The 14,391-nt window shown below is 42.3% G+C and overlaps 1 protein-coding gene across 1 annotated transcript in view; it reads left to right on the top strand.

Moving 5' to 3' along the window:
- The window catches only part of Slc25a13 (solute carrier family 25 member 13), a 186,020-nt gene that overhangs the window by 100,526 nt on the left and 71,103 nt on the right, over window positions 1-14,391 (top strand). Inside the window, exons 6-11 of the mRNA XM_038319714.2 lie at window positions 139-285; window positions 2,320-2,458; window positions 3,131-3,224; window positions 3,430-3,514; window positions 7,323-7,407; window positions 7,826-7,984. Coding sequence (XP_038175642.1) covers window positions 139-285; window positions 2,320-2,458; window positions 3,131-3,224; window positions 3,430-3,514; window positions 7,323-7,407; window positions 7,826-7,984 — 709 coding nt within the window. The remainder of the gene's footprint in view (window positions 1-138; window positions 286-2,319; window positions 2,459-3,130; window positions 3,225-3,429; window positions 3,515-7,322; window positions 7,408-7,825; window positions 7,985-14,391) is intronic.

Below are 14,391 nucleotides of genomic sequence, written 5' to 3'. Positions count from 1 at the left end.
GAGCATTTAAACAGGCAGGTGAGGCCTGTTAAATCAAAATGTAGGCTTATTTCTTTTGTCAGATTTACAAATGAGCAGTCATTTGCAGGAAGAAAGCAAGAGACATAGCGTAACCATCTTTATCCTTTCTAACTGTAGGAAATACAGTTGGAGCATGCGAAGCAAGCCTTTCTGCAACGAGACAGTGGCAAGAACGGAAAAGTCACAGCCATTGACTTCCGGGACATCATGGTCACCATCCGCCCCCATGTCCTGACTCCTTTTGTTGAGGAATGCCTAGTAGCTGTGAGTTGTCATTGTCCTAATGAAGCAGTTTTTTCTCCCTAATTTGAGCTAAGTAAACTGGGATAGTAAAGAGCGGTTCTAATGACTTAGATAGCTTTATTTTTCTGTTTATAATGCTACTATTTTTCTAATATGATCACCTATATTGTCATCCTTGCAGACCTAAATATGTTTTGATTCATCTTAGTGGATAGGTTAATTGATTGTCTGAATTATATAGGGTGTTTTGGGTATGTGTACAATTGTTTTTCAGTGTCCCTGGAGTACTGCACCATGGTGCTTTCATATACTAACTTCTGCAGATACTCAAACCATTTATACAAAATGACACCGTCTTTGGATATTACCTACATGTATCTTCTTTGTACTTTAAATCATGTCTAGATTACTTGTAACATCTAATGCAGTGTAAGTGTTTTTTAAGTCTTTGTTACACTGTGTTGTTCAGGGAATAATGGCAAGGAAAAACATTTTTACAGTTCAGTGCAGATAGGATTTCTCTCCCCAGATCTTTGTAAAACTCTGTAATTGGTTGCATCTGCCTATAAAGAATTCATGAAAATAGAGGGTCCATCTGTATTAGCTAATTAGAAAAAAGGGGAAAGATAAAAATAATTTGATTTCATGCTAATTTTGCCTTATATTTTGAGATATGTCATATGTTGATTTTCATGTTACTTTAAGGAAAAAAGAACCATGCATGCATGCATGCAGGCACCCACACAAGGACATATTCTTTGGCCTCTTATCGGAGCTATAGGTAGACCAGAAGCCCTTAAGCTCAGATTTTTCATGGGCTTTTGGTGTCTGTTGGGGTTGCAATGGTTCTTGTGACAAGCAGAGCCCTGGCATTATGTGTCATAGTTGTCCCTCCACAAGGATGTCCAACCAATGTCCTTACCTCTTGGAATTCCAAGATGCCCTACAGCATGCTGGGTAGTGTGGTTCCAAGCCTTGGCTGTGGACTGGACTAGAATCCAGGTTTCCTGTAGGCCTCTGCTTCACCCCGGATGGGTGGCTAGGTTAGTGTCTAAGTGTTAAAGCTTCCAGCTGATTCTCTTGGTCATTCAGATTTAGGAACCATTTTCCTGGAAAGGCTTCCTTTGCTAGACCACCTGTGTGCTCATGGCTGTCTGGGTTTCCCACAGTGCTGACCATGTGCCTTTCAAGTCTTTCCTGGTGCTTCATTTTGAAAACATAGATTTTCCCATTCTGGTACGATGTTGATCTCACTCCGTTTCTTGCTTACACCCCCTCCCCAAACTTTCCTGTCAGCTATTTTAAACGATAACTACATGGCTGTTTTCCTAATTTAAAAAAAAAAAGTATTTTTCCTTGTTAGGGAAGCACAGAATTTGAAACCCCAAACTGAAGTTCCATTCACAGTGGTCATGCTATTTTTTTCTTGTTCCCTGTGAAGAAAATTTTTTTCTTAAAAATTCTGATTATCAGAATTCTAGTCAGCTTCAACCCCCACCTAAGCGTAGGACATCTTCAAATTTTCCCAGAATACCAGAATTTTAACTGTGCTTCAGTAGCCCCACCAGTGTAGAGGCTCAGGACTCAGTGATTATTCACTGCTGGTTTAAGTGCTGTGGCACATCTTGATATTAATGTTGCGTTAGCCACTTCTTACAGTGTGTCGGCACAGGTATGAGCGCATGCACGCATGTGATCTAGTTTGTATGTTTAAGGCCTTAGGATTTGCTCTTTAGATGAAATAAACCATTTTGTACAACATCTGTCCCTGAAATTTGATCTCTGTAAATGATTGCTGGTCCTGTTCTAAGCCTGCACGTGTATTTCCTTAGTTTTCCAGGGACTAGGTATGGAAGGACAAGCCCTGGTCATGACTGGCTGCAGCCACTTTTAAAAATTACTTGTAGTTTCTTTTCTAATGTGAAAGAAAAATACTTGTGTTGATCATTCCTGGTTACTTCCAAAAAAGCATTAAATATATGTACTTTTGAAATCTCCTATTTATCTTATTTTTTGTTGTTGTTTCTTCTTCTCACTTGTTCTCAACTTTCCAAGGCTGCTGGAGGCACCAGATCCCATCAAGTTAGTTTCTCCTACTTTAATGGATTCAATTCTCTCCTTAACAACATGGAGCTCATCAGGAAGATCTACAGCACCCTGGCTGGCAACAGGAAAGACGTGGAGGTGACTAAGGGTGAGTGAGAGTATAGTAGAGTTTTTGCTTCAATTGTGTTAGGCACTGGGGCTGAGGACGACAACCTGGAGTTATCATTAGAATTTTCTATCCCGTTCATACATGCTAATTAATTGGGGATGTGTGGCCTCCATTCTATGATCAGACAAACTAAGGTAAACAAAATAATCTTCACTAAATTTTTGATAAATTGAAGACAGCTTTGAATGCAAGACAAGATACAGAATTTGTTGAGTCTTTGCAGTTCTTGCAGGAACTTAAGACAAATCGGCAGGCAGGTCAGTGGCCCTCAAAAATTATGTGAGCGTCCCACAAACCTGTATTGACAAGGGTGTATGTGATCTGTGAACTCAGCATTTCATAGAAAATTCACTTGGGGATTGGTGGTGTTTCTGTGAGGAGGCAGTTGAAGTTTTTCATACGTGCTCCCCCGTTTTCCTTGCCCTGTAATCTAAATACCGTCCAGAGTAGTTTGTTTCCAGTCCCCACAGGGCACCGAGCTTTCACTGTAAGTGTTAGGTGGTGGTCAGCATTCTTTTCCACGTGGGAGAAAGACCTGGGGAGGTATGGAGTAACTTCATGAAACGGGTTGTGATTTCCGCTCCTCCACTGCTTTGACTGAATGCTGAACTCAGTGTTGCCCTCTCTGAATCTCTCTCTCTCCCCGTACAGAGGAGTTTGCTCTGGCAGCCCAGAAGTTTGGTCAGGTCACACCCATGGAAGTCGGCATCTTGTTTCAGTTAGCTGACTTATATGAGCCAAGGGGGTAAGTTGGTTTCTTTAAAAGTTAGTTTAATAAAAGGAGGTTAGGAGCTAGGTGTAGAGAGAATACAACAGGAGAGAAAGAAACCAAATAATGAAGGAAACAGTGAAATATGGGAAGCGATAAAAGGAACGTTCTGGAATTCTGTAATATGCATTTAAGGAATCTGGGACTTTGTCATTGTTTGCTATGTTTGCTCTTTGTTCAGACGCATGACCTTAGCAGACATTGAGCGGATCGCTCCCCTAGAAGAAGGTATGCTGCCCTTCAACTTGGCTGAGGCCCAGAGGCAGGTGAGTGAGTAGTAAGTTCTCGCCTGGTGTTTTCCACGGAGGTAGCAGGCCCCGTGCACTTCCATTGCCTTTCCAGCATTGGTTTCTGATGTAAATATTTTCCAGTTTTGCTCCCCCAAATGCAGGCGTTTTGAAGAGGCTGAAAAGGGAAATTGTTTAGCAACCTTCTGGTGAACGGATACAGGGCATGAGTTTCTTAGAAAGATGGAGCTGTTCCCCCAACACAAGAAACCCCAACACTCTCAAAACAAGTAGTTCTTTTCTTCTTTCCATCTGGTCCTGAGGGAAGTAGGCGTGGATCCCTGGGTCCTTTTGCCTGTCCCCAGCAGCATCTGGCATTGCTAAATGAAAGCTCTCTTGGCTCCTCAGAGGGGCACTGTCAAGAGCATTGTCTAACAGCCATGCCCTTCCGTTTTTTTCTGAGTATCAAAATGAGATAATTTTGTTTAGTCTGGAGTCATAGTTCAGAGGCTTTTCGACCTATTTTCTCTGTGAAAGGCTTCGTAAGTTATGTGGAAACAATGTCAGGAATGCTGAATTTTATTTTATGGTTAACAGAAGCCCATGTCAGAAACTTAAGACCTGGTACCTCCTCACTTAACCCTTGCTCCACTCTGTATCTGGGGCTGAGCAACGCCTTCATTGCATGTGCTTTTGCCTGCATGGTGCTTATAAAATAAATCCATGAACAGACAGAGCATCGCTTTTAGAAAAAGACCGCCTTTAAGGCAAAGCCATCTTCGAGTCTTATGAGACTTAACTGTTTTTGGCTTGGAGCTCTGGATCTGAACAGCGACGCCAGTTTGACCACAATGGGTTGACTCGAGCTGCATTTTTAGGGCTGTCAGGCCTGGAGCCAGGACCCCTCCTCCCTTTAGCTCCTTCCCACCCAAAGGCAGCAGGGAGTTTTGTGTGCCGCATGGGGTGGAAGGAGTGGGTGTGTGCTCAGTAAATCCTAACTAGGCACCTCTGGGAAACCAGCTGGCTGTGGTTAAAAGAGGAAGCCAATTACCCCTGGTGCAGGAGAAAGAAATGTGTAATCCCGGGCAGAGGTGGAAGCAGCTTTGCTCTCTCCTCTCTTTGATTTTAGCCGCTGTGTCTGAGATAATTATCTCTTCGTCTGCATGCCACCAGCTATTGTAGAGATTTGGGGATTAAGGAAAGCAGAGGGGCTGTTTCAGATCTCCCTGCTTTCCGCTGGCAGCAGCACCTCTCCGTTTCCCTCTGTGCCCTTTGCAGCCTTGGTGGGCTTCTAATAGGTGCTTCTTGGTGCTGGCCACAAAAGGTTAGAGGAGTTTGATGAACTCCACTACAGTAGGAAGTGACTGGCTGATGCAGAGGTTTTAGAGCAATTCGTAGCAATCCTACCCGAAACCTAGTGTGATTTTGACTGCAAGGACCCCAGTGCGCCTGACAAATTCAAATAAGGCAGGTCATTTCCCTTTCGGGCCAGTTCATGTACCCCAGCACCCTGTAGTCCCTGCAGTGTTTGTCCTCGACCGGGGAGCATGAAGGTGGACTCCTTTCCTCACATTGTTTTAAGAAAATATTACATTTTGTAGCTTCTAAAAGCTAAATGGGAACCTGGAATTTGATTTGTCTTCTACAGGAAGAGGTAGCAGTAATGGCAGGTCCCTTCCTTTCGTATCTTTGAAATACTCTCATTCATTATTTTGATGCCAGGACATTTTTAGTATCACATGTTTTCATACATGTAAATAAAATAATCTTCCTCCTTTGAATACACCTGTCACAGGGAAGGTAGAGTACAGGGGTAGAATTGGAGACAACTGTGGAATTTGTGGAAGAAATGTTTTACCTTCTTAGACACGCATATTTCTACATAGAGCGGTTTTTGGTTTAACGACTAAGGATTTCAAATGATCTAATTGTATTGGAATCGCGTTGCATTGACAGCAGCTAAAATTCAGTGGGTTGGTAGCTGAGGTTGGTGATTGTTTTCATTGTTCGCTGATGTTAATTATCACGTCTTTTGAAAACAAATTTTTCTGGCTGTATTTATTCCTTCAGCAGGTATTATTCAGTGCTGACTGTATGTATGTCACCCTCGCTCCCTCACTTGACAACTCTGTGGGACAGAGTTGCTACTTTATTTACACTGACAGGGTAGCAAAATATTCTAGAATGTTTTGGCCACAGAAATGTGAAAGATAGCAGGTTCAAAGAACAACAGTAGACAGCTGACTGCCTAGGAGCATGGAGTTTAGGATAAATTTACAGTCACCCATAATTTACCCTTTGAGTTATGGCCATCATAAACATTTTGAGTGTATCTAGGTAATATAGATGCCAAAATATTAGTGTTAATTTTATGTGTATGTATCAACTTATAATTTTAACAGCAACAAAAGACTTCATATTCTACTCTTAATTCATTTTTCTTTTTAAATACAATAAAGAGCTGGAAAATTGGCTCAGCCGCAAAGAGCACTTGTTGCTCTTTCAGAGAACCTGGGTTTAGTTTCCAGCCCTCACATGATGGCTCACAACCATCCTTAACTTCTGTTCTTCGAGATTTTATACCATTGTAGATACCAGGCACACATGTGGTACACATGCATATAGCAGACAAAACAAGCACATGCGTAAAGACAGTGCCATGAAAGGTGAAAGGAGCATAATAAATACTTGTCCACTCACCACACTCTTTTCAACTTGTTTTCTTTCATTTTAAAACTGTATTAACTTATTGTTATGTGTATGGGTGTTTTGCCTCCATTACATTTGTGCACCACATGTGGATCTGGTGTCAGCATCAGATCCTAAGGCTGGAGTCACAGACAGTTGTGAGCTACCACGTGGGTGCTGGGAATTGAACCTGGGTCCTCTGGAAGAGCAGCCTGTGTTCTTAACCACTGAACCATCTCTCCAGCTCCTTATGTTTTCTTTATAAAATAAGAGTCTTGTGAAATTTTGTTTTTTTTAACCAACATCAGATCTTCTTTGGAGATACCATTTTAAATGATGTACTTTTGTTTTAGGAGTGATTGTTATTTATTTTTGAGACAGTGTCTCACTATGCGGTTCTGGTTTGCTTACACTTTGCTGTGTAAGTCAGGCTGGCCCCAAACTTTCTGAGGTCAGCCTTACCCTCCCAATCCTGAGGATAAAAGGTATGTGCCTCCGTGCCAGCCAGCACAGGATTTTAAGACTCTATTGTTGGCCATTCACGGTATTTCCAGAATGTTTGCTCTTGGGGTGCTGCTTTTTAAAGCCCAATCTTTATTTTTTTCCCTGTCTTTTCATTGCTGTTTCTTGCCTAAAGTAAGAATTGCAGCATCAGAGACTGTATTCTTTAAGTGTTTGGATGTATGTTACTAAATTTTCCAGAGCTTATACTTAGTTTAACAATGAGTTTGAGCATAACTTTTATCAATTCTTACTAGTCTCAGTATTACCATTTAAAACCCACACAAAATTCAAATAAAAAGTTCAGGCAGTTAGATTAATCAAGAATGATATCTCCTTGGCATTTTTACATTGACATGTCTATGAACACAAATGGGGGCTGAGCATTTGAAATTGGGTTCGTAATGTTATTTTTTATGTCATAATTTTATGTCTCAATGTAAATTCAGTCATGCTTAGTAGCCAAACACCTATTAATAAGTACTTGATAGCCTCATATCTCATTTTTCTCTTTGTATTTTACTTGTATTAGATTTATAATCCAGTCGGTGATACGATCAATAACTGTACCTATTTCTGTCCTCTTTCCTTCCTTGGCTTGCCTGCTTCTGGCTTCCTGTTTGCTGGCTGCTTCCCGCTGCGCTGGTGTGTGAAGCAGAAGGCCTCGGGAGATGTGGCTCGGCCTTTTCTTCTTCAGCTCGCAGAGTCAGCCTACAGGTTTGGTCTGGGTTCTATTGCTGGAGGTCAGTCATGATGAGTGTTAAATAGTCACCTTTGTGTTATCCTCTGGTCTTTCCTTCAGTTTTCCACCTTGCTGCTTTCAGAGTCGTTCCACAAGTCAGTTACCCACCTGTGTATCTATTGGGAGGGACAGAGAAGGGGGACTTTTCCATCTCTTGCACATGAGCAGCATCCTACAAGGGATAGCCCTTTTCTGAGGTTAGATTTCACTGATATGCTTTTAATTAAATATCTAGTGACAGCTTTTTGTTAGGGATGTCATTTGAATAAAAATGTACAATTAAGAATATAGAAAGACCGTTCAGTAATTCTGTGCATTAAAAATTCTGTTTTCAAACCTTTCTCTAATTTTTATCCACCTATTTCTTTCCCCCAACTCGCTTTAATTCTGGCTGAGATAATGGTATTACTTTATTTCAGCTGTTGGAGCCACCGCTGTGTATCCTATTGATCTTGTAAAGACTCGAATGCAGAACCAACGGTCCACTGGCTCCTTTGTGGGGGAGCTCATGTACAAGAACAGCTTCGACTGTTTCAAGAAGGTGCTCCGCTATGAAGGCTTCTTTGGCCTGTACAGAGGTCAGTATGGCACGGGGTGGTGCTGTGCTCCCTTTGTGGAAGTGGAGTCCCAGCCACGGCTTTGCTTTCCGATCTCAGTGCCTGAAATGAATTAGAGGGACTGTGTTAAAATGGGAATCCAGCAGATTCTCAATTATCCATGCTAATGGGTGTAGGCTGTAGGCATCTAGGGCATGGCTAATCAAAACAGCCCATAGTCTGAAAGCCATTTATATTGCTCTGTTGTGTGTTTTATTTCTTAAAATAATAAATTATTTTTATGAATATTCTTAGTGAGTTTTTGAAAGCCTTATTGTTTGTGTTCTTGAAATATTCCACTCACCATCTCCCAAGGAAATGTATCCCTGGAACGGGACACAACTTGCTTGAGATTTGTGAATCTCCTGGAATGTCCAGTGGTCCCCACTTCCACGGTGTCACTTTCCATGGATTCGGTTATTCATGGTCAACCATGTTCTAAAAATACAGACTAGAAAATTCCAGAAATAAGCAACCCACAAATTTGTAAATAGTGTCCTCGTCTGAGGAGCATGATGGAGCTAACTCGTGGTTCTGCACCAAAATGCAACCATTGATTCTCCTGACATCTTCAGATCAGTAGCATCTTACTGTTACATCACGGAACCATTGCCCTGCTTTTTCTCACATCACCAAGGTGATGTATCAGCTTGTATTATCACAGGAAGAGTGAGAGCGGTACACTAGGAGACTGGAGAGAGACCACATTCATGTCTCTAATTACAGCATATGTTTTTGGTTGCTTTATTAATGTTAATGTTGTTCATCCCTTGCTGCATGATATTTGTAAATTCCACCTTACCCTAGGGATGTGCACGTGGGAAAGAATGGACCATGGGAGGTTTGGAATGTCTAAGGGCAAGCACCCACTAAAAGCCTTGGAACGTGCCTACCATAGATCCTGCCAAGACTGTTGTACCGCATCAGGGAAAACCCTGTTAGGCAAATAAAACCAAGTGTTAACTGGAGTCTTGCTTGCCCACCACATCCTGAATTAGTTGCCCTTTTCCTTCATCTGAATGAATTTGATTCACACCTCACAATACCCATGGCACTGTCTCTGTCCACCTGCTTCTTTTACATGTAAAGTTTATTAAACAGCGTTAACAGGAGGAAAGAGTGCATCATCGCTAACCAAGGATGCCACGGACCTTCTTTTCTATCGGGCTTGGCCTAGGAGACATGCCCTTATCGTCAGCTTCCTGTCTCTGCTTACCTTTGCAAAGAGCAGATGTGTACATTTTCGTAAGTTACGGCGCAGAATTGTGAGGTTGTTCATGTTGGACCACTTTGCCGTTTGTCCAACTCCAGCTCTTCCCTGGTCTGCTGAGGCCTGATGGATGTAAGAGACAGCCATGAGAGACCTCTAGGCCTCTTCTGCCATCTGCTGACTTCAGTCTCCAAAGTCCAGTTAATGAGCAAAACCCCTGTCACCTTAGAAGCTGGGCAGCTTCCATCCTGCAGGTGCTATTGTATAGGTAGATAACCCCCATCAAAGGCCTTTTGATCTTTTCTCTCCCTTCTTTCCCTTGCCCCCTGCCTCCTATTACAATTTGGAAGGTCTTTGACCCCAGATGATTAATGATGACCCCTGTAGGGTCACCACCTTCCATTTGAAATGCTTTTCCTCTTTGGTGACAACAACCTTTTAAATAAAATGGCTTCCCCATTAGTACAAGGTTAATGTCACAGTTACTGCTTTACAGTAACTCAGGCAAAAATGTCCATCTTATCTGTGTCTGTCGTGTTGTTGTTTCTGTTTGGGTTGTTTGTTGGTTTTGTTTTGTTTTTACAGGAAAAATGTTGTACCCAGATGTCCCAAATCTTGATGTTGCTTCACGTAATGCTTTTATGGGTAGTGAAATTAATGGTAGAGGTGCCTTTCCATTGTGAGAACCCTCCCGACACAGTGATTCCTTCAGTTCGCCTGTGTTGACTTTTAACTTTCAGTCCCTTTTTCTCTCCTCTGTGATTACACCTGGCCCATCCTGATTCTTGATTCTATCTAGTTCTTTCTCTGGCTGACCTCACCTTTTGATCCCATGGACCCATGAGCTGAGTGACTGTGGGCTGTGAAAAACAGTTCATCCCTCTTGAGGATGGAGCTGTGGGCACGGGGAGAAGACGTGCTGAGCTGGGTAGAACGCGGAGGCTCATTCTAGGCACCAAATAGCTGTTTATCAGCCGGGCGGTGGTGGCGCACGCCTTTAATCCCAGCACTCGGGAGGCAGAGGCAGGCGGATCTCTGTGAGTTCGAGACCAGCCTGGTCTACAAGAGCTAGTTCCAGGACAGACTCCAAAGCCACAGAGAAACCCTGTCTCGAAAAAAAAAAACAAAAAACAAAAAACAAAAAAAAAAACAAATAGCTGTTTATCTAACCTGCTTTGAGGCATGACCCCTCAGGGCAGGGGCTGAATCTGTTTGTCAGGATAAGTAGAATGTGATGTAAGATTGACATTAGGGATCACCTGTGTTCTTTTCTCTCTGAGTGTTTTTCTTTGCTAGAGGATGGATTTTAAACAAAAAGTTGACTGTAAAACTCTTTAGTTTACAGTTTGCAGTTCAATTCCCATCTTTAATTTGAAACTTGATCAAAGAGATGATAGATAGTTACAGTTAAGAACAATAATGTCCTGATAATGACGTATTCTTATTTTGGATTGCTGAGGGACCTGTGCTTTTGAGCACGTTGTACACAATCGTTGTGTGTTTGTAAGTGTGTGTCATTGTGCCAGAGACAGACCAAATGAAGTTGCAGGTAACCCATGGGAAATAGTCACTATTAAAAATAAGAATAATAGGGATAAAGACAAGCATTTCTGAGAGAGTCTTTAGATATAAATCATTACACAAAACATCCCCATGTGATTCTCTGTGTGTTTCACCTTAAATGTAACATAGTTGTTTTTGAAGTTTTGTGATTATAGAGGAAAATGGTCGGATTTAAAGTAGGCGAACATAAAAGTTGCCGCTGTTAATATGTGTACTGGCAGTAGTTGAAACGTTGCAGAATATCACTAATTTATAAATGAGCTATAAAACATTAGGCATTTTCTCACATTTTAGAATTTGCATGAGATAGAACTTTTCTCCATCATAACATGTATCCTAAATAAGATAATTTGAGAATTTGGTACAAATGAGGTCTCTCTCCTATTTGAAATTACCTCTGCCTATGCTTTCACAAACACTACACTGGCAAACCACCTTGAGAGCAGGTACTTCCTCCACGTCATGTGTTTTTATTCCAAGGGTAATAGCTGCCCACCACACTGCCTTTTCTGCTAAGGACAGGAGCTCTAGAAGCTGCTTTTGCATTTAAAAGCAGTTCCCTATGGAGACAGAGTGAAGGTTACCATCAGAGAATTCGGAGGGTGCTTAGGGCAATAATCAGAACACACGTCTGGATCCCTACCCCAGCTCACCTGGAAGACTGACAGAAAGCAGTTTAATGCAGCACCTCTGCGAGCTGAAAATCTGCTGTCTGAGCTTGGGAGCGCTCACTCTTGAGCACGTGTGGAGCTGTTGCTCTATCCCCAGGACCCTGGTTTTTACACAACTCTTGGTTGCTGGCAAAGATCTTAGGAGCCCTGCTCTGCTTCAAACTCCTCTGCAATGCAGGTGACTTTCTTTACAGGGAATGACTTCCTCGTCTCGGGTATTTTTAAATTTTTTTTTAGCTCCCTCCCCTATTTTTATAAATTTTGAACATCTAAACCTTAGACTAAGTAGATAACCCAAGATTTCCTGAAGTCACTCATAAACATCTTTGTGTCCTCCCAGGTCTCCAGCCTGATTTAATTCACTCAAAGGAATTTGAGACTTTGACGAGTTCCCTGACAGTTCTTTTGGTTTGATGAACTGCTTGAGCAGATTGAGTCAGTCATTGGCCCGCCATAGTCTGAGCTGGTCTAAGAGAAACAATTGCTGGGCAGTCATCCATAATCAATTGTTCTTAACGTTCCAGACATAACTAGTTGCTGCTTTTGAACTTGTACCCTCTCGCTTCTCCCGTGCCCAAGCGGTAAGATGAGGAGCCTCCAACATTGGGAGATGTTTTGTGAGATGTTTTGTGGGAATATACCCAAGAGAAAGCAGAATCCATCAGAGACACTTCTTATAGGATTTCTGTTTTTGTTGTTGGGAGAACCCTAAAGTTCATTTTTGCAATAAAAATATAAGAAAAAATTCCAGAAAAGCATATTAGATCATTTAATGAACCATACCTTAATTTAGATACATATTTGTTGTCAAGTAAATAATAAAATAAACATCAGTCCCCACAAATATAAAAGAATTATTCAAATTAGCTCATTGAATCAGGTGCACAAAATTTTAGAACTGTCTGTTTCAAGTTGTTTTTGTGATTCAAGGCAACCATCCTCCATCCTGGCATGTTCTCAAGGTGACATCTAGAGGATGTTGTGGTGATATTTCAAGAAATCATTGATCAGAGTATATTCTAGAAAAAAGTTGGTGGACAGCTAGTTTAAACCAAGTCTCTTGTTATGGTTGATGGTAGTATAGTTGAGAGAATCTAAATTCAGTGGGCTTCCTGTGAGAAACTTTCTTCATATTTAACTCTTGTGGATAAAAATAGACCTAAAAATCTTAACACTAAAACAAAACCATTAAAGTTTCGATCACTCGTATCGGCATCCCTTAATGACACATGCATCTTTGAAGAGACCACAGTTCTTCCTGAACTTCCAGAGTCATGGGTCCACTCTGGCCCAGCAGAATGTTCATTCTGTGCAGAATGGGCTGCTTTAAGTCCAGTTTCCGTGCCCTGTTTCTTCACTGTTTCATTTATGGTGTTAAATTATAGGCAGAAATCAAGACAGATACTCAATTGTGGGAAACCAGGAGTGAGCAGGAGACTTGGACACTCTTGGTTGAGGGAGCACAGGAAACCACTAGCAGACATTAAGGTGACACACATGGACTGGGGTGGCTGAGAGGTGATTTGGCGCTCAAGAAGACCACAGAGGAGAAACAGTGAGCTTAGCCAATTGAGGAGAGTGACAGGTTTTGGGATTTTGTGCAACCTGGAGGAGAGATTAATGACAAATCTGTTTCAGATTTCTGGAACAGAGGTATTTGAGCGGCTGGTGTCCTTGTCCAGAGTGAGACAGACTAAACTTTCTAGTGCAGATGCTAGATGACCACATTCGGAAGCTACCGTGCAGGCACGCACAGGACTGAAGGGAAACTTTCTGGGAAAACCCCAAAATAGAAGCAACAAAGACCTGCTTCTTTTTCTAAACCTTTATTGATATCATTCATTTTTAGGTTTTAATACTTAGACACCCAAAGGCATCCTGAAGCATACCATAGACTGTGGTCAAAAATTCTAATAAAGCATGGAACTCAGTAAACAAGCGTTGAAAGCCCAGTTGTCCCCACCCCAAACTGCCCCATAATCTATCCACCACAGAGTAGCAGCTCTGAGAGTCTGTGGACTGTGGTGAGACTTTGAAACAGGATAGTGTGTTTGTGAAGGTGGAGGAGTCTCCTGCCTGAGGCCATGTGATTCGACCCAGAGAGGCTGTGCTAGGAGGAGGAGGAGGAATGCCTGCTACAGTGTGGAGAGACAGGAATGAGAGTAAAAGCTGTAAGGTGTGCTGCACAGAGCCCCGATCACTCCAGAGTGAGGGTTCGTCTGATGCAGAAAGCAAGGGGGCTCTCTGGGACCATCAGGACAAGCGTATTGGCCTACACAATGAGGTCAGCAGGGTAAAACAACACAAGAGGGTTGCCACTGAGTCACAGTGTGCAGGCTATGACTTCAGGGAGTAGGAGTGTCATTTTCCTACCGAATTCCACCCTGCATGCCTTTCACCTCATTGTGTGTAGGCTACACCACCTTTCTCGGGGCTGGCCTCTCCTGAGCTGGCCTTTGTTTGAGCTAACGCAGCTTCACTTGCTACCTTAGGTTTTGAGTTTCTTTCCTGTAAGAGGCCCTGCTGCCTTTTAGACCTGCTTGGCTTATGCGGCGTGGTTAGGACAGCAGTTGCACTGGTCACAGTGTCCGTGGATTTCTGTATCTCTGTCTTCTCCAGAGAGCCTGGCATTCATGACAAACTGCCAGATAGGAGATGTGGCATCACCTACCCCGGCTTTGTTATAGTTATATGAAAGACATCTTCTAGGAGGAAGTTTGAGCGATATGTTCCCTAGAGAGAATAGCTAAACATTTTGGAAAACCTAGGGCCTGCTGTAAGAGTTGGTACTGAACACGAACATAACCATGCGAGTATTTCTGCCATCACTGAATAGCTTGGGAGACGTGGAAGAAGCTGTTGAGCTGCTACGTGGAGTCTGGTTCCCATGAAAGGGAGGTAGCATAAATGCTCAGTGTTGCTATGATGGCAGTGATGATGATGAT

This window comes from Arvicola amphibius, chromosome 2, assembly GCF_903992535.2.
Source record: "Arvicola amphibius chromosome 2, mArvAmp1.2, whole genome shotgun sequence".
NCBI classification, from domain to species: Eukaryota; Metazoa; Chordata; class Mammalia; order Rodentia; family Cricetidae; genus Arvicola; species Arvicola amphibius.
Note: the sequence above shows the minus strand (reverse complement) of the source record. Positions and strands in the feature narration are given on the sequence as shown.